This window comes from Phyllobates terribilis, unplaced genomic scaffold (assembly GCF_046119375.1).
Source record: "Phyllobates terribilis strain yellow unplaced genomic scaffold, ASM4611937v1 Scaffold_3__8_contigs__length_932513732, whole genome shotgun sequence".
Classification (NCBI taxonomy): domain Eukaryota; kingdom Metazoa; phylum Chordata; class Amphibia; order Anura; family Dendrobatidae; genus Phyllobates; species Phyllobates terribilis.
In genome coordinates, this window is record NW_027362763.1 from 398,302,966 (window position 1) to 398,327,853 (window position 24,888).

The 24,888-nt window shown below is 40.7% G+C and overlaps 1 protein-coding gene across 29 annotated transcripts in view; it reads left to right on the forward strand.

The window, feature by feature from the left end:
* RIMS1 (regulating synaptic membrane exocytosis 1) overlaps positions 1-24,888 on the forward strand; it is a 469,599-nt gene that overhangs the window by 249,172 nt on the left and 195,539 nt on the right. For 15 of the 29 annotated variants that reach the window (XM_073675541.1, XM_073675542.1, XM_073675553.1 and 12 more), the window contains 5 exons: positions 4,684-4,837; positions 7,615-7,740; positions 9,285-9,347; positions 16,624-16,701; positions 20,192-20,281. In XM_073675541.1, coding sequence (XP_073531642.1) covers positions 4,684-4,837; positions 7,615-7,740; positions 9,285-9,347; positions 16,624-16,701; positions 20,192-20,281 — 511 coding nt within the window. The remainder of the gene's footprint in view (positions 1-4,683; positions 4,838-7,614; positions 7,741-9,284; positions 9,348-16,623; positions 16,702-20,191; positions 20,282-24,888) is intronic. The other 14 variants (XM_073675543.1, XM_073675545.1, XM_073675529.1 and 11 more) reach the window with 2 other exon arrangements.

Consider the following 24,888-nt stretch of genomic DNA (forward strand, 5'->3'; position numbering starts at 1 on the left):
TTCTAAGTAAAGAAAAACGAGTGGCCATCATTACTTTAAGAAATGAAGGTCAGTCAGTGCGAAAAATTGGGCAAACTTTGAAAGTGTCCCCAAGTGCAGTTGCAAAAACCATCAAGCGCTACAAAGAAACTGACTCACATGAGGACAGCCCCAGGAAAGGAAGACCAAGAGTCCCCTCTGCTTCTGAGGATAAGTTTATCTGAGTCACCAGCCTCAGAAATCACAGGTTAACAGCAGCTCAGATTAGAGACCAGGTCAATGCCACACAGAGTTCTAGCAGCAGACACATTTCTTCAACAACTGTTAAGAGGAGACTTTGTGGAGCAGGCCTTCATGGTAAAATAGCTGCTAGGAAACCACTGCTAAGGACAGGCAACAAGCAGAACAGACAAGTTTGGGCTAAAGAACACAAGGAATGGACATTAGACCAGTGTAAATCTGTGCTTTGGTCTGATGAGTGCAAATTTGAGATCTTTGGTTCCAACCACCGTGTCTTTGTGCGACGCAGAAAAGGTGAACGGATGGACTCTACATGCCTGGTTCCCACCGTGAAGCATGAAGGAGGAGGTGTGATGGTGCTTTTCTGGTGACACTGTTGGGGATTTATTCAAAATTGAAGGCATGCTGAACCAGCATGGCTACCACAGCATCTTGCAGTGGCATGCTATTCTATCCGGTTTGCGTTCAGTTGGACCATCATTTATTTTTCAATAGGACAATGACCCCAAACACACCTCCAGGTTGTGTAAGGGCTATTTGACCAAGAAGGAGAGTGATGGGGTGCTACGCCAGATGACCTGGCCTCCACAGTCACCAGACATGAACCCAATCGAGATGGTTTGGGGTGAGCTGGACCGCAGAGTGAAGGCAAAAGGGCCAACAAGTGCTAATCATCTCTGGGAACTCCTTCAAGATTGTTGGAAGACCATTTCCGGTGACTACCTCTTGAAGCTCATCAAGAGAATGCCAAGAGTGTGCAAAGCAGTCATCAAAGCAAAAGGTGGCTGCTTTGAAGAACCTAGAATAAATGACATATTTTCAGTTATTTCTCACTTTTTTGTTAACTATATAATTCCACATGTGTTAATTCATAGTTTTGATGCCTTCAGTGTGAATGTACAATTTTCCTAGTCATGAAAATACAGAAAAATCTTTAAATGAGAAGGTGTGTCCAAACTTTTGGTCTGTACTGTATATCAGGATGGGAAGCATATATACCATGGTCAGGAACCTATATACCAGGAAGGGGCCCAGGATGGGGGACATATATAGTAGTATGGGCCCCGGATGTGGAATATATATACCAAGATGGGGAAAATATACTGTATACCAGGATGAGTCTAGGATGGGGAACATAAATATGAGGATGGGCCCAGAATGAGGAGCAAATATATCAGTATTGGGGACATATATACTAGTGAGGGTCCCAAGATGGGGGACATGTATAGCATAATGGGCCCAGGATGGGAACATATATACTAGGATGGGGGACAAAAAATCCCATGAAGGGGCCCAGGATGAGAAACATATATACCATGATGGGGGACATATATATCAGGAAGGGGCCCAGGATGGGTGACATATATACCAGGATGCGGGACATTATTACATAATGGCTGAGGGGGCAACACGTATGTCCTTTATAGGATTTAGAATGCTAAAAGGGTCCATACATCTGACCAACATGGAGGGGGGGGGGGAGCCAGGAGAAAATTTTGCATTGGGACCCATCGGACTGTAGTTACGCCACTGGCAGGACTATGAATCTACGTTCTCTATAGACTGCAGTGCTGGTATGTTATATCAAACACCTTACCAAATTAAAGAAATCTGGTCCCATACTGCTATAGCAGCGGATGGGGACAGTCAAAAGATCTGACAAGTTCTCTTTAATAACATCATTATAGGTTAACTGAGTAAACTAGAATACTATACAGGTGTAACTATAATGATAAATCTTATCTAATCCCAATGGAACATAGCCCATAGTAAGACTTCACAATTGCAATCACTATTGAGAGTTATGGAATTAGGTTTGGAAGCCAGTTTGGAATTAAATTATATTAATGCTGTTATTGTGATATGTATATACTTATTAAATGTGGTACCGGGATAAACAAAGCATAAATATGGTATACATTTTATATATACATTTTATATTCTATATATTGATCTATATCTATACAGCAAATATTAAAGGAATTTATCTTTATGTAATAACCTATTGTTTGAAGCAGATTTTAGTTAAAAATATATATAGTATGTATATAATATATATGCAAACTGCGGATATTGTGATTATCATTTATTTTATTTACTTTTTCTTATAAAAAAGAATAGTTTTAAAATATTGAACATTGATGGCAATAGGCCGATCCACATACAAGGTCTCATTCATTTTTCCTTTGAACTGGGTCATTCAGGGTAAATCTTGTCAGAAGACCAATCTCTTAATGCCTAGTATATTCTTGTATTTTCTGTTATATAGTTATATAGTAAATTAGATACTATAATGTAAATTAATCTTAGTAGAAAGGGTGAGAAGGTAATTCCAAGAGTAATTCCCATCTTGGCTCTTTATGGCTAACATTGATGTACGATAAGATTATATTGTGGCACCTTGTTAACCAGAAAAATCAGTGTAAACACTTTTATGCCTAAAAAACACAAAAGTATTCTAGGAGTAGTACCTTTATTGGCTAACCAGAAAAATTATATTGGAATAACTCTACCAAGGCGCTGACCGCCAGAGATGAGGCTACCAAAGATGCTGAGAGTAGCTAAGCTATGTTGTCTCCATAACTCCCATAGAAGGAAACAATGTAGCACGGTCTCTCCCTGCAGTTTCCATAACTCCCATTCATTTATATAGGAAATATAGAAACCACATATCTCAGTTGCTCTTGGCTTTTTCCATTGTCCCTCCTAGAGTGATAGACTTTTCCTGTATGAATAACCCATTAAGACTTGCATGAGTTACGTAATTACATAATACTTACTTACGTGTTACATAATTATGCAATATTCTATCAAAAAGGCTACATTATTAATTTTGTTACTTCTGCTACTGGGATTGTGCAGTTTTGGTAGATTGCTTACGTTACTGTTTACCATAATGATTTACTATCTAGAATGTTGGCTGACGATGCGTGGCATGATCATCTGTAATGTACTGAGATGACGCTGGAGAGAGGACATGGACAACCTCTGTAAGCTTGGATACCTAAAAATGAACTAATGAACTACAGTCATCATTCAGGAAGCTACAGGGGTTGCAGCAATCTTATCTGAGTCTTGAAAAAGGGGGTCCTTCATCACCTCTGTATACAGGATTACTGTCATAACTGGGACCTGGGTAATTTCCATTAGGTGAGCCTACACAAGCCCTGATTATGACATAACACCCTTCTTTACTTAACCCAACCTGAAAGCAAGGAGGGCTTCTTCAACTCTAGGAACTGATGAGTGCCACCAGCACCCTGTGAGGTGCTGAAAGTTTACTAAGACCCCATATGAAAGTGAGCAGCAGTAAATGAATGGCGACGTCTGTTTGAGGTCTGCAATGATTTTGTGGTCTGGTCTGTGGGTCTGGATTTATTTTAGGACCTTGTCTGGGTTAAAATTAATTTGGGGCTTTGGTTAGGAGTCTGACTTAATTTTGTTTTGTGGTGCCTAGATTCATTTTCGAGTCTGATTTGGGGGTCTGAATTTTTATGCAGCCTGAATTATTTTTCAGTGCTCTAGTCTGGAGTCAAAATATATTGCATGGTCTAATCTAGAGTCTGATTTTATTGTGGGGTCTGATCTGGCACTTACATAGATTAGTTTTGGGTATTGATACATTTTGTGACTTTGTGATTTTAATTTTTTGGAGGTGTGCATACATTTTTTGGGCTGTACTAATGTCTAGATTAGTTTAGGGGTTTATATTTATAATGTATGCACAAATCTATACAGCGTAGGTTTTTGGTTTTGATGTAGCTGTTAGGGACAAGAGAGGGCTTGGCATGTCACTATCCATAAGGAGAAATGTTACCCCTTGGATCCCATCCATACGCCTCTCACCCCGCCAAACCAGATCTCACACCTTGCACTGATGAGGGGCAATTCCCCGAAACAGTGTCTGCAAATTGAAATTCTGGTTGGGCTTTTATTAAGGCTCGTTAAAATGTTGATATTGGCTTCTAGGATTGCTACTTCCAATAGGTGGCACTAGAGCTCTAGTCCTCTTCCTCTCTGCGGAGGCAAGTTGCATAGGACAAGAGAGGATGCATGCTTAACTTTAAGACCAGGCCCCATGGGGTTTCAGATAAACCTTTTTTAGATATGGAACAATTCATCCTACTTTTTAGTACTTGCTGATTTACTTCATTATTATAGACATCTGGTAAAGGCTTATTTTTATTTCATTTTAGTTATTTTTGTAGATGTTTGTGCATGTCAAATACAAAATGGATTGGTTAATTGCGATCTTACGTCCGTCATGTGTAATCAAAGTTGATGCTTCTATGATTAAGATATAGGCAAACGACTTAATGATGTAGTTTCATTTGGTTCAATTTTGCACTGCTTCTCTGTTAATCACTTTTAAAGGATAAACTAAGTTTAAAGTTCTGCCAGGTCTCAGTAAACAAGATATCAGTTAAATCTAATTTTCCATGCTGAAAATTTTTGTATTGCTAGGCTCAAGGTCTAATACTAGGCAAAGCCGATCTACAACATTAACAGTGCCGGAACAGCAAAGAGTAACCCATCATCGCTCCCGTTCCGTATCTCCTCACCGTGTTGATGATCAGGGCAGGACCCGCTCACGCTTACCAAATGTGCCATTACAGAGGTATGTTTTGTTTATGCTTATTGAAAGTGAATCTGTCATCTGAAAACAGCATTGTGTATCACTGTCCATCACTTACTCGGCTGCTTACTTTCGTTTTGATAAAATTACAGTTTCATCTGCTGTATATATACCAGATTTCTAAATGATGAGCTCTGCAAAACTCCACCCCCACCACTGATTGGTAGCTTTTTGTGTTTACTGTTCATAGGCAGAAAGCTGCCAATCAGTGGTGGGGTTTGGGTTATATGGAGCTTATGAGCATGAAGGTCTACATGTCTGCAGGTTTACTAGTCCTTTAGTAATAATCTTCTGCTGATAATACAGTGATTTTATCAAAACCACAGCAAGCAGCCCAGTAAGTGGAATCAGGGTTTCTGTCTCTACATTATGTTACTGCCAAATTAGGTGGCAAAAACCTGGTGGCAGATTCCTTTTAGCTCCCATCAACAGAATAGGAGAGAACTTACCAGGTAGGGTTCAACCACTGGGACGAGCGATTCTGAGAACGAGGCTTTGCAGAGCCCCTGAGTAGAGCAATGCTAAGCCTCCACTCCATTTATTGTCTATGGGACTGCCAGAGAAGGAAGATTACTATTTTGCTCAGATTAATACGAGACCTGTATCATTGTTGTACTAGGAGCTATACAACCATACAACTAGATTGATTTGTAAAATTATCCTGACAGGTTCCCTTAAATAAATCTACTATATCTTGTATATAACGCTGGACGAGTCCTTCTGTCCGAAGCCGGGATGGGTGGCGCCTGCGCAGTGTGGCACCAGAGTCAGTGTGTGTGTGCATACCGCACTACGGCACCATTTTATTGAGGACACTGTGTATTCGTATTCCCAGACACAGTGTCTTCAACAAAATGGCGTCGGATATCACGGGATGCACACGCGTTGACTCCGGCACTATTTTATTGAAGAATTTCACTACAGCGTCAACATAGCAGTGCGCACGCGCTGGCCATAGGGACAATGGTGGTGGTCAGCGTGTTAATGTAGTACAGTACTTCAATAAAATGCCGGACACCGCATACCGCAATCTCCGGCACCATTTTATTGAAGCCACTGTATATGCGAATTCGCAAATGGTATCTTAAAAAAATTGTGCCTGATAGCGCTGTATGCGCACGCACTGACTCCGGCGCCATTTTATTTAAGAATTCTACTACAACGTTAACATAGCAGTGCTCTCTTGCTTTCAATCGGTATTATCCCTACGGCCGGCGCGTGCGCACTTCTATGTTGATGTTTTAGTACATTACTTCAATAAAATGGCTTTGGAGTCAGTGTGTGCGCAAACTGCAATATCTGGCGCCATTTTATTGAAGACACTGTATATGCAAATTCACAGACAGTATCTGAAAAAAAAATGGTGCCGGATAGCGTGATATGTGCACTTGCTGACTCCAACGCCATTTTATTGAAGTATTGTACTACAAAATTAACATAGCACTGTGCACACCCACACTCCGGTGGTATTTGTACCATTAAAAAATGCTCGCCACCCAGATTCATGCTGGCTTTAGAGATGTCGACTAAGGCCATTAAATGACTTCCGTGCAATCTAATAGTTGGTTCATTAATGGTTTAGATAGGCCGGCAGGCTAACGAGAGCTTTCTCTGCATATTGAATATCATTTTCTCTGCTGCACATTACCTCTTTACACAGACCGATGTGCTGCCACGATCAATTATTTTTAAGACAGGTGCAAATCATAGCATCCAACAAATGAATGTTTTGCTTAAATACGCGGGGTGGTTGCTGGCCTGTTTAGACCCCCGGATAGTTGGGAACGAACTTTACTAACGCTTATTGGCCGAATATCAGCCTATCTATAACCAGCATCAGGACTGCAGAATCTGTGTTCTTACTACCATTTCTGTTTGATAAAAATGGCCTGGAAAGTAGCAGAGGAGTCCATCCGCTATGCAAGTATGTAGGGATGGCTCCTGTACATTGTACGATAGCTGAAGGGTTCGTGGATGAGCTGTGCATATGACTGCTTTTATGTATACCATAAAATTGGAAAATAACCACACACATTGCTGCCACATCGCATGGATCAATACAGAAACAGATCAGGTTTACATTCAGCCTCATATAACTGTCCAAAGAGAATTACTAAACTAATCTTATTATCAAGCTGCTAGCAAAATAGAAGCGCTAGTGGGCACTTGAGAGAACTGCATTGATGTAAAGGGGTATTCTGAAACTTTCTCCAAAATGGAGCTCCTCAGCCCCTGTCTCATCCCTTTGTTCACCTCTATAGAAGTTAACAGAGCAAGCATGTCTTTCATTGAAGTGAATGGAGTGAGTCTCACACATGTGGTCACCTTTCCAGTCATTTGCCACCTAGATGACCACATCTTACTAGGCAGGACTGGGTTCAAGAGTCTCTCATTTTGGAATTCTTCTTTAAAAATGATGTTGCGACTGACACACCACATTGGTCAAAATTGAAGAAATAGGATTGTAAGATTTGCTCAAATGTTCTGATTCAATGATAGCAAACAGAGATCTTGAAAAGGTAAGGAATTGAAACATAAATGAACATAAATGGCTAAAGATTTTATTATACAGTTTGTAAGTTTTATTACTGAGAATAAAAGACGCATCCAATGCTAACGTACAGCAAAGTGTTTGCACAAAACACCATCTTTTAGTGAAAGAGCGGACATGAATTTAATGTTGATTACATATATTGTCAATGTATATTTAATGATTTTATAATGGACATTATTGGTCTCTCTTTTGTGCAACCACACAGGAGCCTAGATGAAATTCATCAAATGAGACGATCACGCTCTCCAACAAGACACCATGATGCCTCCCGCAGTCCAGTTATTCATAGGTCCAGGAACTCGGACAGTCAGTATTTGTCGGATCAAGAAAAGTAAGGATAGTCTTAATTGTGGTCCTTTCTAATGCGTGACATGTACTTGGTCTGTAGTAAAGTATACAGTGGCTGTGCAGTGACATTGTCATTTCCATGTTGATTGCATCAGTACTATGTAGGACGGGCATATCGCTGAGATATGCCATCAATTTCTCATTAATGGAGGACTAACCCCCAACCATCTTCACAATAAAGGGGCCATAGTACAAGTATAAATCTGCCAAAAATCCAAAGAAAAATCTCTGTGCTCCTTCGACTAAAGTACAAAAGTATTTTGCCTTATTAGTGTTGCTGCTATGGGAGAATAGCTCTGTGATATGGCATGGTGCACAGATCATAGACCTCATGAATATGGAATACACATTACATAAGTGTTCATGTGGCCTCAGACTCTGTTTTCCCAAATAATTTTGCTTTTTGTTGTTAAAAGGATCTTTCACCAAATTTTTCATGTTGAACTGGATACAGGATGTAATAGTGGCTGCTGAGCTGAATAAAAATTTTTTTTCTTTAATTTTGTCTCTCCATTGCAAAGATATTGTCAATCAAAGTATTTGGCACCTAAACAGTTCATTTTTTTAAGTCAAAGCTAGCACTTACCAGAGAAATTTAATTGGGGGTGTGTTCTTCTTTCCCCTGTATGATGTTGCCCAATCATAAGCAGGCAGCAACACACTGGAGAAAGAACACGCCCCCACCATAGCTTAGAGCAGGTGTCTCAGTGTGTGAGATGTAATCAAACTTATGATAATTATGCTCGAGCAACTTGTAATCTTTCTCTACAGTAAAATCAGGACTGTCATTATGTTTCACACAGGAGTAACCTGCCTGTTCTGGACTACTCCTGTGTGTGAAATACAATGGCACCTTACTCTGATTCCACTGCAAAATGATTGCAAGTTGAGCACAACAGACATAAGTGACAGGCAGTGTGGGGAGATGAGCAGTACAACAAAGGTGACAATGCTAGTAGAGGAAGAGAGCTAATAGAAGGGTTTGGAAAATGACACAGTTAAACTAAATTGAACTGCCACTCCTTCACACTGACTCATGCAGTAGGTTAAGACCAGGAGATCAGGGCTGTATCTTTACATCTCACAAAGTAAGAAATCTGTTCAAAGCTATTGTGGAGGCGTGTTATTTTTCTGCTGTGTGTTGCTGCTGCCTGCTTATGATTGGTCAGCATCATACAAGGTGAGGAAGTACACAACCACCACTGAAAACTATCCTATAACACCCACTAAGCAAAAGTTAACTCATTTGGTGCCAAATACTATGATTGCTAATATCTCCACAACAGAGATGTGAAAAAAAAAAAAAAAAAAAAAAAGATTTATTTTGCTCAGCAGCCACTATAACATCGGTTCTTCGGTTCAACATGAAAAAATTTGTGAAATGTCCTTTAGTGATTTTCCAGTCAGTAGAAGGTTTTGATTGTCTCAATTCAGTCTAAATAATAGAAAAGTCTAATAGATGTAAATACTAGAGTAAGCTTTTATGTCCATTCTTGTCCATTACTTGATCATTTCTTTTTTTTCCAGTGAACTCCTTATGTTGCCCAGAGCAAAACGTGGACGAAGTGCTGAGTGCCTACATACTATCAGGTACCATATGTTCTTAAGCATTTCTTAAATTATGTGAATTGACCACTTGATCTAAAAAATATATTTAAGTTGTATAATAGATGAACATACAATAAGAAAGGTTTCGAGATTTCCATTCAAGTATAGTATTTGATAATGTGGCCTAAATGATGAGTCCATGGCAGTACCGTAAGTCAGAATTAAAGGGTTCTATGAAGCTGACTGTGAGCCCCCCCATGTTATCTGGTCCTTCTGGCTTCTTCCTGCTTAGGTAGACACATATTGGGAGATACCTATGAAGTCAACCTGAGTGGATGGGGAGAAGTCAGTAGGAACATGCCTCTTGGACTACTTACCTTGTTTCTCTTTACACATTAACTTGTCTACAGGCCAATGCATTTCAGAGAAACACATACATGCTAGTAATGAGGGTGGTACTCTGTCTCATGCTACTCGTGGTATGGGCAGCATAAATCATACCACAGGTTCCTTTTAACTTACCTGACTCATGTTAAGTGATTGAAAACTTATTAATAATCTGACTGCATTTGCCATGATCTAAAATATAGATTTTTAGTAATATATTTGGTATCAATAATAACATTAAACCGATTGGCACTTGCCAAAATGAGCAAGTAGAGGAATTAAAAATGTAACTGATTATTCGGATAATAGCAATTAAAGGAGTTTTCCACCAATAAAGGTTATGAAATATCCTGTGTGCCATAACTTACTGAATGATGGAAGTTCTCCAATGACTAGAACAAATAGACCAGAAATAAGGTAAAATACAGAAAGCCCTCGATTTTATTGATTTGAGTAGTTCTTAGCCTTTGATTCCTACTGATCACTAAGTTATGGCATATGGTGGAACAAATAGGTGGGAAACCTTGATTCAACCACCTAATTAATAGTATACAGGTCCATCTCACTAAATTAGAATATCATCAAAAAGTTAATTTATTTCAGTTCTTCAATACAAAAAGTGAAACTCATATATTATATAGAGTCATTACAAACAGAGTGATCTATTTCAAGCGTTTATTTCTGTTAATATTGATGATTATGGCTTACAGCCAATGAAAACACAAAAGTCATTATCTCAGTAAATTAGAATACTTTATAACAGCTTGAAAAATGATTTTAAAATCAGAAATGTTGGCCTACTGAAATGTATGTTCAGTAAATGCACTCATTACTTGGTCGGGGCTCCTTTTTCACAATTACTGCATCAATGCGGTGTGGCATGGAGACGATCAGCCTGTGGCACTGCTGAGGTGTTATGGAAGCCCAGGTTGCTTTGATACCAGCCTTCAGCTCATCTGCATTGTTGGGTCTGGCGTCTCTCATCTTCCTCTTGACAATACCCCATAGATTCTCTATGGGGTTAAGGTCAGGAGAGTTTGCTGCCAATCAAGCAGAAAGATACTGTTTTTAAACCAGGTATTGGTACTTTTGGTAGTGTAGACAGGTGCCAAGTCCTGCTGGAGAATGAAATTTCCATCTCCAAAAAGCTTGTCAGCAGAGTGAAGCATGAAGCGCTCTAAAATTTCCTGATAGACGGCTGCGCTGACTTTGGTCTTGATAAAACACAGTGGACCTACACCAGCACATGACATGGCTCCCCAAACCATCACTGATTGTGGAGACTTCACACTAGACCTCAAGCAGCTTGGATTGTGTGCCTCTCCACTCTTCCTCCAGACTCTGGGAGCTTGATTTCCAAATGAAATGCAATTTACTTTGCATTTACTTAGTGTGTCAATGACTGCCTTCTGGACATCTGGAAAGTCAGCAGTCTTCCCCATGATTTTGGAGCCTACTGAAACAGACTAAGAGACCTTTTCAAACGCTTAGGAAGCCTTTGCAGATGTTTTTGTTAATTATTTCAATTTACTGAGATAATGACTTTTGTGTTTTCATTGGCTGTAAGCCATAATCATCAACATTAACAGAAATAAACACTTGAAATAGATCACTCTGCTTGTAATGACTCTATATAATATATAAGTTTCATTTTTTGTATTGAAGAACTGAAATAAATTAACTTTTTGATGATATTCTAATGTAGTGAACTGAACCTGTACATAAATTAGTATACTGCATCTGAAGCTGTAACATATAAAGGCCTAATTCATTAAGGTGTTTATGCTATAATTCTGCTTAATTCTACATTAAGTAGATTATTCTATAAAAACCATAAAAAGGTTCAAAATGTTTGCACAAATTGGAAGTTGTGCAAAAATGTTGCAAGTTTTCACGTCCGTCATGGCCAGCTTTGCCTTAATGGGTCATGGATGGGGTGGCTAAGCCCGTCTATCTAATTCATGAAAATTTACACCATTATATTGGCATAAATGTTGATTGAATTGTTCTCCAGTCTTTGGCACACGGCCCTTGGAAGATGCGCCATGTGGCATGTGCCTCTTAATGAATTAAGCATCTCTTACTCCTACATGTCCATCATTAAGACTGACATGAACAATGCTGGTCTTAATGAATCAGCCCTGTAATCTCCATTTTACATAACAGTACACGTGGTTGTCTCTATAAAAAAGTTACTTGTTATATTGTACAAGACTTGACAGAATGTAGACTGGGTAATTCTGGGACTTGTGAAACACATTGCTCACATATACATTGGTAAATACTGTGATTATTTTTTTTGAAACATTCTTAAGCTGCAGTCACGCAGACGATTTTTTATCAGGCAGCATACGGCCCTATTGAGTTAAATTGCTCTGTTCAAATTTCAAAGACTGACCGTCACTTCCAAACAGGTGTGAACAGGTGCATACTAAGAGCCATCTCCATATCTAACTAACAAATAAAGTTGCCCTCTGTAATGCTATAGCATGTAAACATGAAATATATGAAATTGGAATTGCATTACTGCTCTAGAAAATAGGAAAAAACGAAGATACTTGGCGCATAAATTAGCCAATTCATGTGTGTCTAGTAGCCATGACAAGGTGAACCTCTTTGCTGGGAACCTAACCTAATGTAATTCCTCTTCTTGGATCATAGCCGACATTTATATGGGTAGGAAGGATCCTGCTGTGGCTAAAACCGCCATAGACTGATGGATGGAGTGCTCAGTCAGAGAGCCTAAGCAAAGAAAATCGCCTTTTTGATCGAATGGTTGTCTGGATTGGGGTGGGGTGTTTTTTGGGAGGTTTTTTTTTCTCTTCCTCCCCCCTCTTGTCTTCTTGTCTCTTATTCCCTTCCTTTTTGCCTGAAGGTCTTCTATTTTCTCTCTGCTCTTTCTCCTTCCTGTCTAAATATGAAAATTTGGGCGAAACTAGAGCCACAAGGTGGATTCTTGACTACGTTACAGATGTTTATTATATTTATACATATTGACAGTTCTATGATACTTTTGTATTCTACTGTATTACTCTGCCAAAAATATGTTTAGTGTATGGCTTTTTCTATATACTTGCTGTGTTTTATGTTTCGTTCCTAAATAAAAAAAATAAAAAAAATAAAAAGATCGCCTTGTCGTGGCTGCTGGGCGTACATGAATTGGCCAATTTATGCAGTAAGTATTTTAATTTTTTCTTATTTTCTAGAGCAGTATTTCAATTTCATATATTTCATGTTTGCGTACTATAGCATTACAGAGTGCAAATTGCTCTGTTCAGACATCCATTAAAATCCTAGAATGAGATCCGTAAAAGTCAGAGCATGTCCTAATCTAATCCAATTTTGAGGCCCAGAATAGGAAATACTCACTGGGTCTGTGTGTTATCCGATAAAAGATCAGGCAGCACACTAACACTTAGCATGGATGTGTGAATGCAGCCTTGCACAAACCGCTTTGCATATCAATGGTGGAAAACACATAACATCTCTAAATCAGTAAAAACAGTACAGTATTTGTACAATAAGTGTATGTGGATTGCATCGTAGAAATGCATGTAGATTGTAGTAAAAAGAACATACATTTATATTGTTAGTTTTTAGACTCCATAAATAGCATTCATTACTCTGTTAAGAGAACACCTTCAATAGCATATGGTGGATTAATGGATTTCCTACTTATTTTGTTATTATTATTTATTGATATAGCGCCATTGATTCCATGGCGCTGTACATAAGGAGGGGTTACATACCAAATACAGATATCACTTACAGTAAATGAACTAACAATGATAGACTGGGACCGAGGGGAGAGGACCCTGCGCTTGTGGGCTTACATTCTACGGGAACGGGGAAGGACACAGTAGGTTGGGGGGGTAAACATTTTGTATTGTTGTTAAAAATCGACAGCCTGTCCTCAAATCCACAGAGCTGATTTCTAAAAACTACATTCACATACATGGTACTGTACTTTGTGGCATAATCCAAATCGAATGTCCACAGTAGATAGGCCAGTTCTGTATATAGACTTTACTTGCTTTTATCATACATTTAAAAGCAAAGTTATCTAAATCTGGTAAGTTTGTCAATACTGGCTAATTATTATTATTATTATTATTATTATGTGTATATGGGACTTCCAACTACCAACCAACAGAGGATGTTAGGGGAAAAGAATGACCGAGCATGTTGATTTTCAACATGGCTAATCCTTTGTTCTTATACAATATAATAAGAGATGTCTGACAGCAACTTACTCCCGTCTCCTCAAAAAAAAGACATGCTTGCTCTGCTGGTCTGAGCATGCATGTATATGTGGGTGTAAGGAGGAATAGCTGTCAGATGAGCAGGCTTTTGGCTGACATCTATTGAAGATTTATGGGTACACTTAGTTGTTGGTGCTCGGTATCAGCTTAGAACCCATTTTTCAGCCCAAAAAAATAAATTTCATACTGTTTGTTCTGCATTGAATTGGGACAGATCCTATCCTATCTGTGTGGTATTAGTTTGGGAAAGAATTAGAGAGTTAAAAAATCTATAACAGGTTTGGCGAACATTTTTAAAGCTTTAGGAGGTATTCACAAAAAAGAAGATCCAACTTAGCCATGTAAAGACTGCATCCCAATCAGCAGTGTCCAAAGCTGCCATGCCTCGGACTACCCATTTATTGCTGTCCCAGATGCCAGAGAACAAAGTGCTTGCTCTATGTAATTAAAGGGGTGGGCCACTTTATCTAATTGGTGGAGGCTGATGGACTGATCTCGGACACATTTTAAACATTTTTATGAAGTCTGTGACTTAAAGTCTTACTCTATGTAATAAGTGATCAACTAATATAAGTGGCCGTACTATGCCTATCCTTTCCAACCGGATTGAGGAGAAATATAATCGCTGTATTATTATCTGTCCCACTGCAACACTGTTACTTGTGCTGCTTCTCATATAGGTAAGCTAGAAATACATATTTGTAGGCTGAGGTATAAATTGTATTTTTTTCATAGATGGGTGATGTCGGATAGTGATTGTAAATGCAAACAATTTTTCAATTTATTGCTTGCTAAAATTTTCAGCCATTTTTAAGATATTAACACTTTTTTTTTTGTTTACTGCTCGTTGCCTTGGAAACCAACCACTGCTACTAGACAGTAGAACAGTGCTTTCGAGTTTTTGTTTAATGAGCTTGTAAACACTGTTTTGAATCTGGCCAGGATCTCTGGAGAGCGTTGTTGCGTCATAATCCTGGCTAACTTCAGTACAGTGCTTGCAAGCTAAACAGCAGTGGTGGTCGGTCACCAAGGCAAAGACATGTAAAAAAAAGAAAAGTGTTAAGAATATCTGCAAATTTTCACAAATAAAGATCCTGTCACTTTCCATTAATATGTCACTTTTTTACCTGGTGTAAATGCCTCTGTTCTCTTGAGTCTGGTCCTGTCAGTTACAGAGATGTGGCGTTCCCTCATCCTTTTCTCACCCAGTATGTAAATTTAGTCTTGTTAGCCAATGGGTCGTCATGTTCATGAAAATAACCTTAGGGAAGACTTGAAGATCACATCTGGCTCCCAAGACTAGATTTACATATTGGGAAGAGGGGGTAAATATCTCAGATATGGGGCGTGCAGGAACAAAAGAATAGCAATGCTAGACTCAGAAGATCCGCAGCATTAAGAACAGGTAAAAAAACAGTTACAGGTCCTCTTTAAATATCCCACAACATACACTACTTTTGATTTATTAACCTTCCAAAGATGTGAAGCATTCATATTGAATGATTTTAAAAGGAATTACATCAGCCTCATCAAGTCGAAGAGACCTGGTTAATAATGTATGCACCTTTTATTGTGGAATCTAATGACAAATCCTGTTTAAAAAGGACATGTCACTTATCATAAATATGTAATTCTTTTATCTGGTATAAATGCTGCTGTTCTCGTCCATCTGGCCGTACTTCAGGTATGGAGATGCACAGGAACAAAGAAAAATAACAGCAGATTCAGGAGAACAGCAGCATTTAGAGCAGGTAAAAAATAGCCACAGGACCTCTTTAAAGGGGTTGTCCAGGCTGAGGACAAAAGTCTGCAGTCACGCTGTCTATGCAGCAGGTCAAATCGTGGCTACGTGCAGTGTGCACAATGTCATGATTTCCAGTGCTAGAAAGCGGTTACATGACTGCATATATACAATAAGCATATGCATCTGCCAACTGGCCTCATCCAGCTTCTCTTTATTCACTTTCGTTTATGAGCACGTAACCACAAGCATGGACATCACCTACATCCGTCACCTGACCGCCGTTTGCACAAAAAGTGCCGAGGAATCATAACAGTGTGCGTACTGCTGGTGCGATAAAGCTGTTGCATGACTGCATATATACGATTTCCAAACTAGCGGTCATTTGCTGACTGGCCTCATTCAGCTTCTCTTTATTCACTTTCATTGAGAGAAGCCAAACGCGTTTAGGCAGCACGTCACCGCTACCATGCACATCGCCTACATCTGTCACCGCCGTTTGGACAAGGAGTACTGAGGAATCTTGATAGCGTTCGTACTGCCTGCAATTGCAGACTTTTGTCCAAGCCTGGTGAACCCCTTTAAATATACCTCAGTTCATACAGTCTTCTTGATTATGCACCTTCTATAAAGAAGAGAATTGCAGCGAGTATACCATACATTTTCAAGCTAGGTCAGCTGTGTACAGTAACATATATATTGTGTTATCCTATATAAGAACAATCACTAAGACAGCTTATATGATGGGTGTACATCAGGTATCATACACGATTGCAGCCTCTACGCCTTGCCATGCTCTGTGCGTACAGCCCATTCGAGGAGCACAGTAATGGCTGTACAACTATTATATTTCTGACTACATCTCCTGCTTTGCTGAAGTACTATTGCATTCTTTCTTTGTGTCCTCCTGGGTTTTGCAATACACAAGAAACACTGTTAGGCACAGTAAAACTTTGCCACCCAAGATGCCTTTGCTAGAGTTTGGTTCTAATTGGAGACTGTACAGGTAAGAATTGTGTTGTGGAGTTAACAGTTCTGTCGTCCATGTTTCAGTCGCTATGTTTTTCTATGAAAAACAACTGTTTTTGATATTTTTCTGTCCGGGGCAACTATTGTGTTTGCTTCTTTTTAGTATGCCGTGTCCTTGTAGCGTTCCATGCTCTCTATTGTCTGCTATGTACTGTACCAACTCCTGGTTTTGTATTCCTGTCTGCTAGAACAGGGCTCTTCAACTGTAATCTAAAACGGGAAGGTTGGTTTCTAAATTGCAATAAATGTGCGAAGGTTCTGACACTTTACTTCTTATGTCTGCTCCGTTCTGCTCAATGGCCAGTTGAGCCGTATCGTTGGGTTGAAGAGCCCTGTTCTGGTTAAATTTAATGTTGGTGTCTAAGAAGCAAAGGATCAAGCTTATTCTCCTTAAATAAGCGCTCAGTGTAAATCAATGTAAGAAACTTGGTGATACATGTATGTAAGACACATGGTTGACCACGTCCGATTCCATTCACTACACCTATCTGCATGGACATCTGATTCAGATTTATTAGAGTCCTTACCAAACTTTTCTACATTAATGAATATATATTGATGTATTATTAGATGATTTATGGCTTTTTTTTATCACAATTTGTATTTGCTACAACAACTGGTACCAGGTACTGGTATAATATATAGCATTACAAGAGCCTTTTAAACTCAGTTTGTTAGTCTCTTTCATATGAGTAGGTGAAATTCAATAGGTTCTGTATGTATCTAAAGGTTGCGACTGCCTTTGAACACCAATATACAGCTTACACATACAATATAATATACTTAAAGGTGTTTAAGACACCGATGACCTACTCCTAGGATAGGCAATCAATAAATCAGTGGAGGTCCAACACCTGACACCTCCACAGATCAGCTGTTCTCAGCTCCAGGATGTAATCAGTGAAAGGAGCGAAGCAGCACTTGAGCTGCATTCCTTGTGTAGTGGCCATTCCCAGGTACTGCAGCTCAGCTTCTATATAAGTGACTGGGGGAGCTAAACAGTACCCTGGAACACCAACTACACAGTGAATAGAGCTGTGTTTTTTTGCCCCCGCCAGAGCTGAAAAGAGCTGATTTGTGGAGGTGTAGAGTATTGGACTTCCACAAATTTGATATTCATGATCTGTTCTCGGGAAAGGTCCTCAGTATCTTAAGCTGAGAAAAGCCCTTTAAACAGATGAATAACTCTACTTATACATTACTGTACTTACTGATCCCAAGTTGTAGCCTGGATTTTGTATAGAGCTCTATTCACAATTCTGCCTTGGAAACTGTTGACAAGCTTGTAATGCTTGAGAATATGAGCTGAGAAGCTGCTCTGGACTATTATACAGGCTGCAACTCCGCATGAGTAATGTAGTATATTTGCAAAGTTATTTTGCCTTATATGTAAAGTAGTTCTAAATCTCTGCTGTAAAAAGATGCTCAAAGGTCGGCATATCATTTAAAGGGTCATTCCCATCTCAGACACTTATGTCCACAGGCAATGCCATAAATGTATGATAGATGCAGGCCCACATCAATTTCAATATGGGACCCTTTATCAACTGTGATCTATGACAGTTATGGAAATAGTCCTGCACACTTTCTCAGCTATTTTCATTACTCCCATAGAAATCAATGGAGGAGTCAGTGGCCACCTCTCCAATTACAGTGACTTTGAGGCAGAGCTCAGTTTTGCCATAAGTGTGCTTCCCAGACAGAAGAAACCCATTTTATCAGATATTTATGGAATGTTCCATAGAGATGCCATTCATGTCTGAGATGGAAATATCTCTTTGAGCTTTTCAAAATCGAACATAATAATTGGGGACATATAAGAAATCTACTGTAAATTATACTGCAAGTCTAATAATGTTATTAAACGCTAGACTCTACAAGTATTGTACATGAACAAAGGGCCTTTAGCCCCCAGAACATGCGATTATTTTGTTTTTATTTTCCATCATGACATGTCATGTTTTCTTATTTTTAACCCAAGTCAGATCATATACAGTAGTTTATTATTCTTTGCCACCTATTAGTTTAACATGATTAGTGATTTAAATGAGACTGTAAAAGAGAAATTGGCGATAAAACACAGGTTTGCCAGATTGTTAATGAGCCCTATTAAGTGTTAGCAGAATATTCATAGATATTAATGTAAATCTACACGTGTTGCAAATGTCTGGACTGTGTCTGTAACAAAAAGGTTGAGGTGCCTTTACACAAGAATGACAGCCAAACCAGACTTAAGACCCTGAGAGCTGAGACATGCTGCCCAATTCATGGGCAGTGAGTATCGGGCACTGGCTGTATGATCTCAGCCAAGTATGTTTGACTCTGAAATGCTGCAACGTTTCAAAGCAAAACATGCTTTAATAGCTGCCAGGTACTGAGCCGCGCTGTAGACTAGTCGGACAGGTAGGAACCTGGCGGCTTCTCCCTGCCCGCTGCCCTGGAGTGACAGGTCTCTATCTATGTGCGCATATAACCCGAGATCTGTCACTCCAGGACAGTGGGTGGAGAGAAGCCGCCCGGGATCCTACCTGTCTGACTAGTCTATAGCGCGTCTTGGTCCCTGGCGGCCATTAAAGTATGTTTCTCTCCGAAACGCTGCAGCGTTCCAGAGTGAAACATACCTGCCTGAGATCATACAGCCAGTGCCTGATATATGTTGCCCGTGGATTGGGCCGCATGTCTCAGCTATTAGGTTTTCTTGATCAACCAGCTAATGTATATAGGGGTGTCCCATGTTTCTCCCAGTGGCAGATGACCAGGGAAAGAACAGTTGGACATGTTGGATTTCATTACGCCCAATTCTTTGTTCTCATGGGAGATAAGCCACCACTAGAAGTGTCTGGCAGTGGTTTAAACTTTGCTCCCAATTGAGAACACATAAACGGTGTCATGAAAGTTGTATGGCAATCCTATAGATAGTCCTCTGGACTGCGGGATGGGTGTTGTACTGTCATCACCCAGGCCCTATATGTAATTGAGTATCTTGAATATAGTAGGTATAATAGAAAGTATAGACAGATACCAATCCCAACTTGTTTTTGCTCTAAGACCAGAACCCAGAGATTGCCGTAGGCTGCAGAACTTAAAAGCTTACATGTTCTGGATGTTCTAAAAGTTTTTCTTTTCAACTTTTATCCACACACTCTATTAAAAGATTTAAAGTAAATACTAAGTCCATAGAGTCTTTATCTGCAAACACATTTTCCAGTAAGTTTAATATTCCCCAGCCAAGCTGAAAGCCCAGGTGGGTTCTGCATCTGCAGATTATTGGCTTCATAACTTAGTGTGTTTATACTGAGAAGGGCACATTCATATTCCTGCAAGCATTAACTGTCATGATGATTTTACATCTTATGCTAAGAAAACATTACCTTTTATGATTTTATCTCTAACATTGTATTCCTTTCTTTGTTTTCTTTTCTATTCTTCTTTCTCTTCTACCATTGGATGCAATGCACTGGCACTAGTGAACTACAGCCCTCCCTTGACAGGGCTCGAAGTGCTAGTACCAACTGCTTGAGACCAGATACTAGTTTGCATTCACCAGAACGAGAAAGGTATAAAACTGACTATTTCATTCGTTTCATGTGTCTTGGTGATTTCATTTTTTCATTCGTCATGTCACTTAATATTTTTTTAAATCACTTATATGTGTCTTAGTGTATTGTTGATAATAATCTCTTGTGCCCAAAAACTAACAGTATTGTGATGTATATTACTGATCATAGTGCTTTCCCTAGTTAAAGGGACTGACATATTGATGACCTATCCTTAGGGTAAGGCCACAGTCACACGTTCAGTATTTGGGGAGTATTTTACATCAGTATTTGTAAGCCAAAACCAGGAGTGGAACAATCAGAGGAAAAGTATAATAGAAACACGTCATCCGGATTTGGCTTACAAATACTGATGTAAAATAGTGACCAAATACTGAATGTGTGAACGTGGCCTAAGGCATATTAGAGCAATGTGTATCTGACAACCGGCACCACCAATGATCAACTGTCTGCAACATCCACAGCTGCCACATATACACAGTGTTTTGAGCCAAAACAGCATAGCTCTGAACACTGTGCAGTGGTCATTATTGGGTACTGCATTTACTTCAGTGGTGGATGAGCTGGATTACCTGAGAACAGTTACTAAACAATGTAGAGAGCTGTGCTGTTCCGGCTCTAGACACTGACCATCTGGCTGCTGCAAACAGCTGATCGGTGGAGGTGATCAGTGTCGAGAAAAACACTGATCTTATATTGATGACTTATCCTGAGGATACAGTAGGTCATCATTTTATCAGTCCTGGACAACCCGTTTAAATAATGCTTCCTGATTCAGCCCTTAAAAGACAAAGATATAATACAGAAAGATATCCTGATGCAGAAGAGTGCCACTCCAAACCTAATTATACAAATTCAGTGGCTATTGTTGTTTTAAGAGTTAATGAGAACCTGTCATGTCTGATAATCCTACTAACCTGCAGATATGGGGTTAATCTGTAGGTTAATAGTGTTAGAAAGATACCTGGTTGCCCTACTAAAAGTGCGGTTCTCAGGACAAAGTGAACTTTATTCCTGCCGCAGCCTCCGGCTTTCAGTCATAGAGGTGTGTCGGCACAACTTCAGTCACCCCTCAGTACACAGTGAGCGACGGCTGTACGCACACCCCGGAACTGCGACTGACAGCCGACTCTGCACTGATGCACTACAATGCGAGCTGTCAGACAAAGTGCTGGGGCATATTTACAGTGCTGTCTAACGCTATTAACCCTATATCTACAGTCTAATAGCATTATCCAGTGTTACAGTTTCCCTTTAATTTTCTGCATTGTGATATATTTCTTGTAGGTTAGTTTAAGAAAGGCTGCATCTGTACGGTTTTGGAAGATCTTCTTATATTATGACAAAGTCATGGAAATATTAAAAACATCTGGTTGTATAGCGTTTACATATAATTTTCCCCTTTTTTTGTTTAAAAAAAATAAATAGGTAAAAATAGGTGAGCTGTTCCTATGCTCACCCAAGCGAGCTTAGTGAAGACATATAGTTCGCCTAATGCATTCTTTTCTGCACGCAGTGGTGGCTGCAGGCAGAACATGTTACCCAACCAAACCATTCCGGGTGCTATATGATGTAAACAAGATGAAACACTGCTATGATTCTGATCATAGATGTCAGTCTCTGAAAGTGTTCACTGGGCATTTGTCAAACCCGGAAGTATCCTAAAGATTGGCGGTAAACCCTTTCCAACCCCTACTATCTGGTCTTATTGAACAGCTCTCGCCAGTGCATGGGAAGCATGTCACTATAGTTACTGCCCACAAGAGGGAAGCACTGCATGTGCCGGCACGTCACTGTAGTGACTGCCCACAAGAGAGAAGCACTGCGCATGTCCTGGCACGTCACTGAAGTGACTGCCCACAAGAGGGAAGCAATGCGCATGTGCCGGCACGTCACTGAAGTGACTGCCCACAAGAGGGAAGCACTGTGCATGTGCCGGCACGTCACTGAAGTGACTGCCCACAAGAGGGAAGCACTGCGCATGTGCTGGCACGTCACTGAAGTGACTGCCCACAAGAGGGAAGCACTGCGCATGTGCCGTCACGTCACTGAAGTGACTGCCCACAAGAGGGAAGCACTGCGCATGTGCCGGCACGTCACTGAAGTGACTGCCCACAAGAGGGAAGCACTGCGCATGTGCCGGCACGTCACTGAAGTGACTGCCCACAAGAGGGAAGCACTGCGCATGTGCCGGCACGTCACTGAAGTGACTGCCCACAAGAGGGAAGCACTGCGCATGTGCCGGCACGTCACTGAAGTGACTGCCCACAAGAGGGAAGCACTGTACATGTGCCGGCACGTCACTGAAGTGACTGCCCACAAGAGGGAAGCACTGCGCATGTGCCGGCACGTCACTGAAGTGACTGCCCACAAGAGGGAAGCACTGCGCATGTGCCGGCACGTCACTGAAGTGACTGCCCACAAGAGGGAAGCACTGCGCATGTGCCGGCACGTCACTGAAGTGACTGCCCACAAGAGGGAAGCACTGTACATGTGCCGGCACGTCACTGAAGTGACTGCCCACAAGAGGGAAGCACTGCGCATGTGCCGGCACGTCACTGAAGTGACTGCCCACAAGAGGGAAGCACTGCGCATGTGCCGGCACGTCACTGAAATGACTGCCCACACGTCACTGAAGGACTGCCCACAAGAGGGAAGCACTGCGCATGTCCCGGCACGTCACTGAAGTGACTGCCCACAAGAGGGAAGCACTGCGCATGTGCCGGCACGTCACTGAAGTGACTGCCCACAAGAGGGAAGCACTGCGCATGTGCCGGCACGTCACTGAAGTGACTGCCCACAAGAGGGAATTACTGCGCATGTGCCAGCATGCCACTGAAGTGACTGCCCACAAGAGAGAAGCACTGCGCTTGTGCCAGCACGCCACTGAAGTGACTGCCCACAAGAGGGAAGCACTGCGCATGTGCTTGCACGTCAGTGAAATGACTGCCCACAAGAGGGAAGCACTGAGCATGTGCCGGCACGCTACTGAAGTGACTTCCCACAAGAGGGAAGCACTGCGCTTGTGCCAGCATGCCAGTGAAGTGACTGCCCATAAGAGGGAAGCACTGCCCATGTGCCGGCACGCCACTCAACAACACAGGAGAAAGTTGAAGCTGTCAATCAAGACCAAAGTGGAAAGGTTTGGGAAGGTGTATTGGGCAAATTTCAGGACACTTGAATAGCAAACTTGCAGAGATTAAATATTTTTTTCTCCATTTTGGTACTGAAATGATTGCCACAATAGGAATGTTTAAACTTTCCATCTAGCGGTTGGAGTGGTTTGGTAGAGTAATATATGCTGATCAGATCCCTTTACTTTTGAGGCTTTCTGAAAGGAATCAATGGCTTTAAAGCTATAAGGCTGCTTGCCCACTATGCGTTTTTCAAGCGTTTTGCCGTGGAATTTCCACAGCGAAAACGGTTAAAAAACGCTTGGTAATACATGCCTCATGGTCCCCAATGATAATCTGCATGCGCTGTGCACATGCTGCGGAAATTTCCGCTGCGGATTATCATTGCGGAAAAATACTTACCTTCAGATGGCCCCCGGTCTCCTCAGCGGTATTTTCTCCGCTCCGTCTGGTCTGTTGTATGGGTCGCAGTGGTGTGAAAGGACCTGCGATGACGTCATTGAGTCATGTGACAGGTCACGTGACCGCCGACGTCAGCGGTCGCGTGACCTGTCACATGACTCAATGACGTCATGGCAGGTACTCACACCACCGTGACCCATACAACACACCGGACGCATCGCTGAGGAGACCGGGGGCCATCGGAAGGTAAGTATAATCTTTATTTTTTATTTTAAATTCTTTTTTTAACAGGTACTATGGTACCAGGGTCCGGAGGAGAGTCTCCTATTCGCCAAACCCGGGTACCATCCGCACATAGAATCGCTTAATATCCGTGTGTGCAAATGTGCTGACACGGATAATATGCGTTTCAATGCAAGTCAATGGCGGCAATTACGCTGCGTGTCCGTAAAATTAATGGACATGCTGCGGATTTTTCCTCAATGATAATCCACAGCGGAAATTCCCGCAGCTTGTGCACAGCACACGCGGATTATCATTGGGGACCATGGGGCACGTATTACCAAGCGTTTTTTAAGCGTTTTCGCTGCGGAAATTCCGCGGCAAAAACGCTTGAAAAACGCATAGTGGGAACACAGCCTAAGAACTAGAATCACAAAATGTGCAACCTATTTAAAAAAAAAAGAAACCAAAACAATAGTAACACTTTAGGCTTAATTGCAATGAGCGCTCAAATGAACAGATACTGAAATATGAGGATACTGTGGGATTAATTGCATAGGAAACTTCAATAGCCATTTTCTCATTTACAGCTTTATAGGACATTAGTTCTAAATTATTTTGCCTTTACAATTTGTGTCCTTGATTTACTGGATGCTGTAATACTACGGATATTCATTAGCAACAGATTCAATAAAAAGAATAACTTTCATACATCTGAATAGAGTTGTTTCTACAGCATGCCCATGGCTTATCCAAGCCCCAATCAGACAAATGGCATAGTTACAGAAATTTCAAAAGCAAAGGTGAAAATGGCTTCATTCTGATTCTCAACAACTCGTTATAACTTTG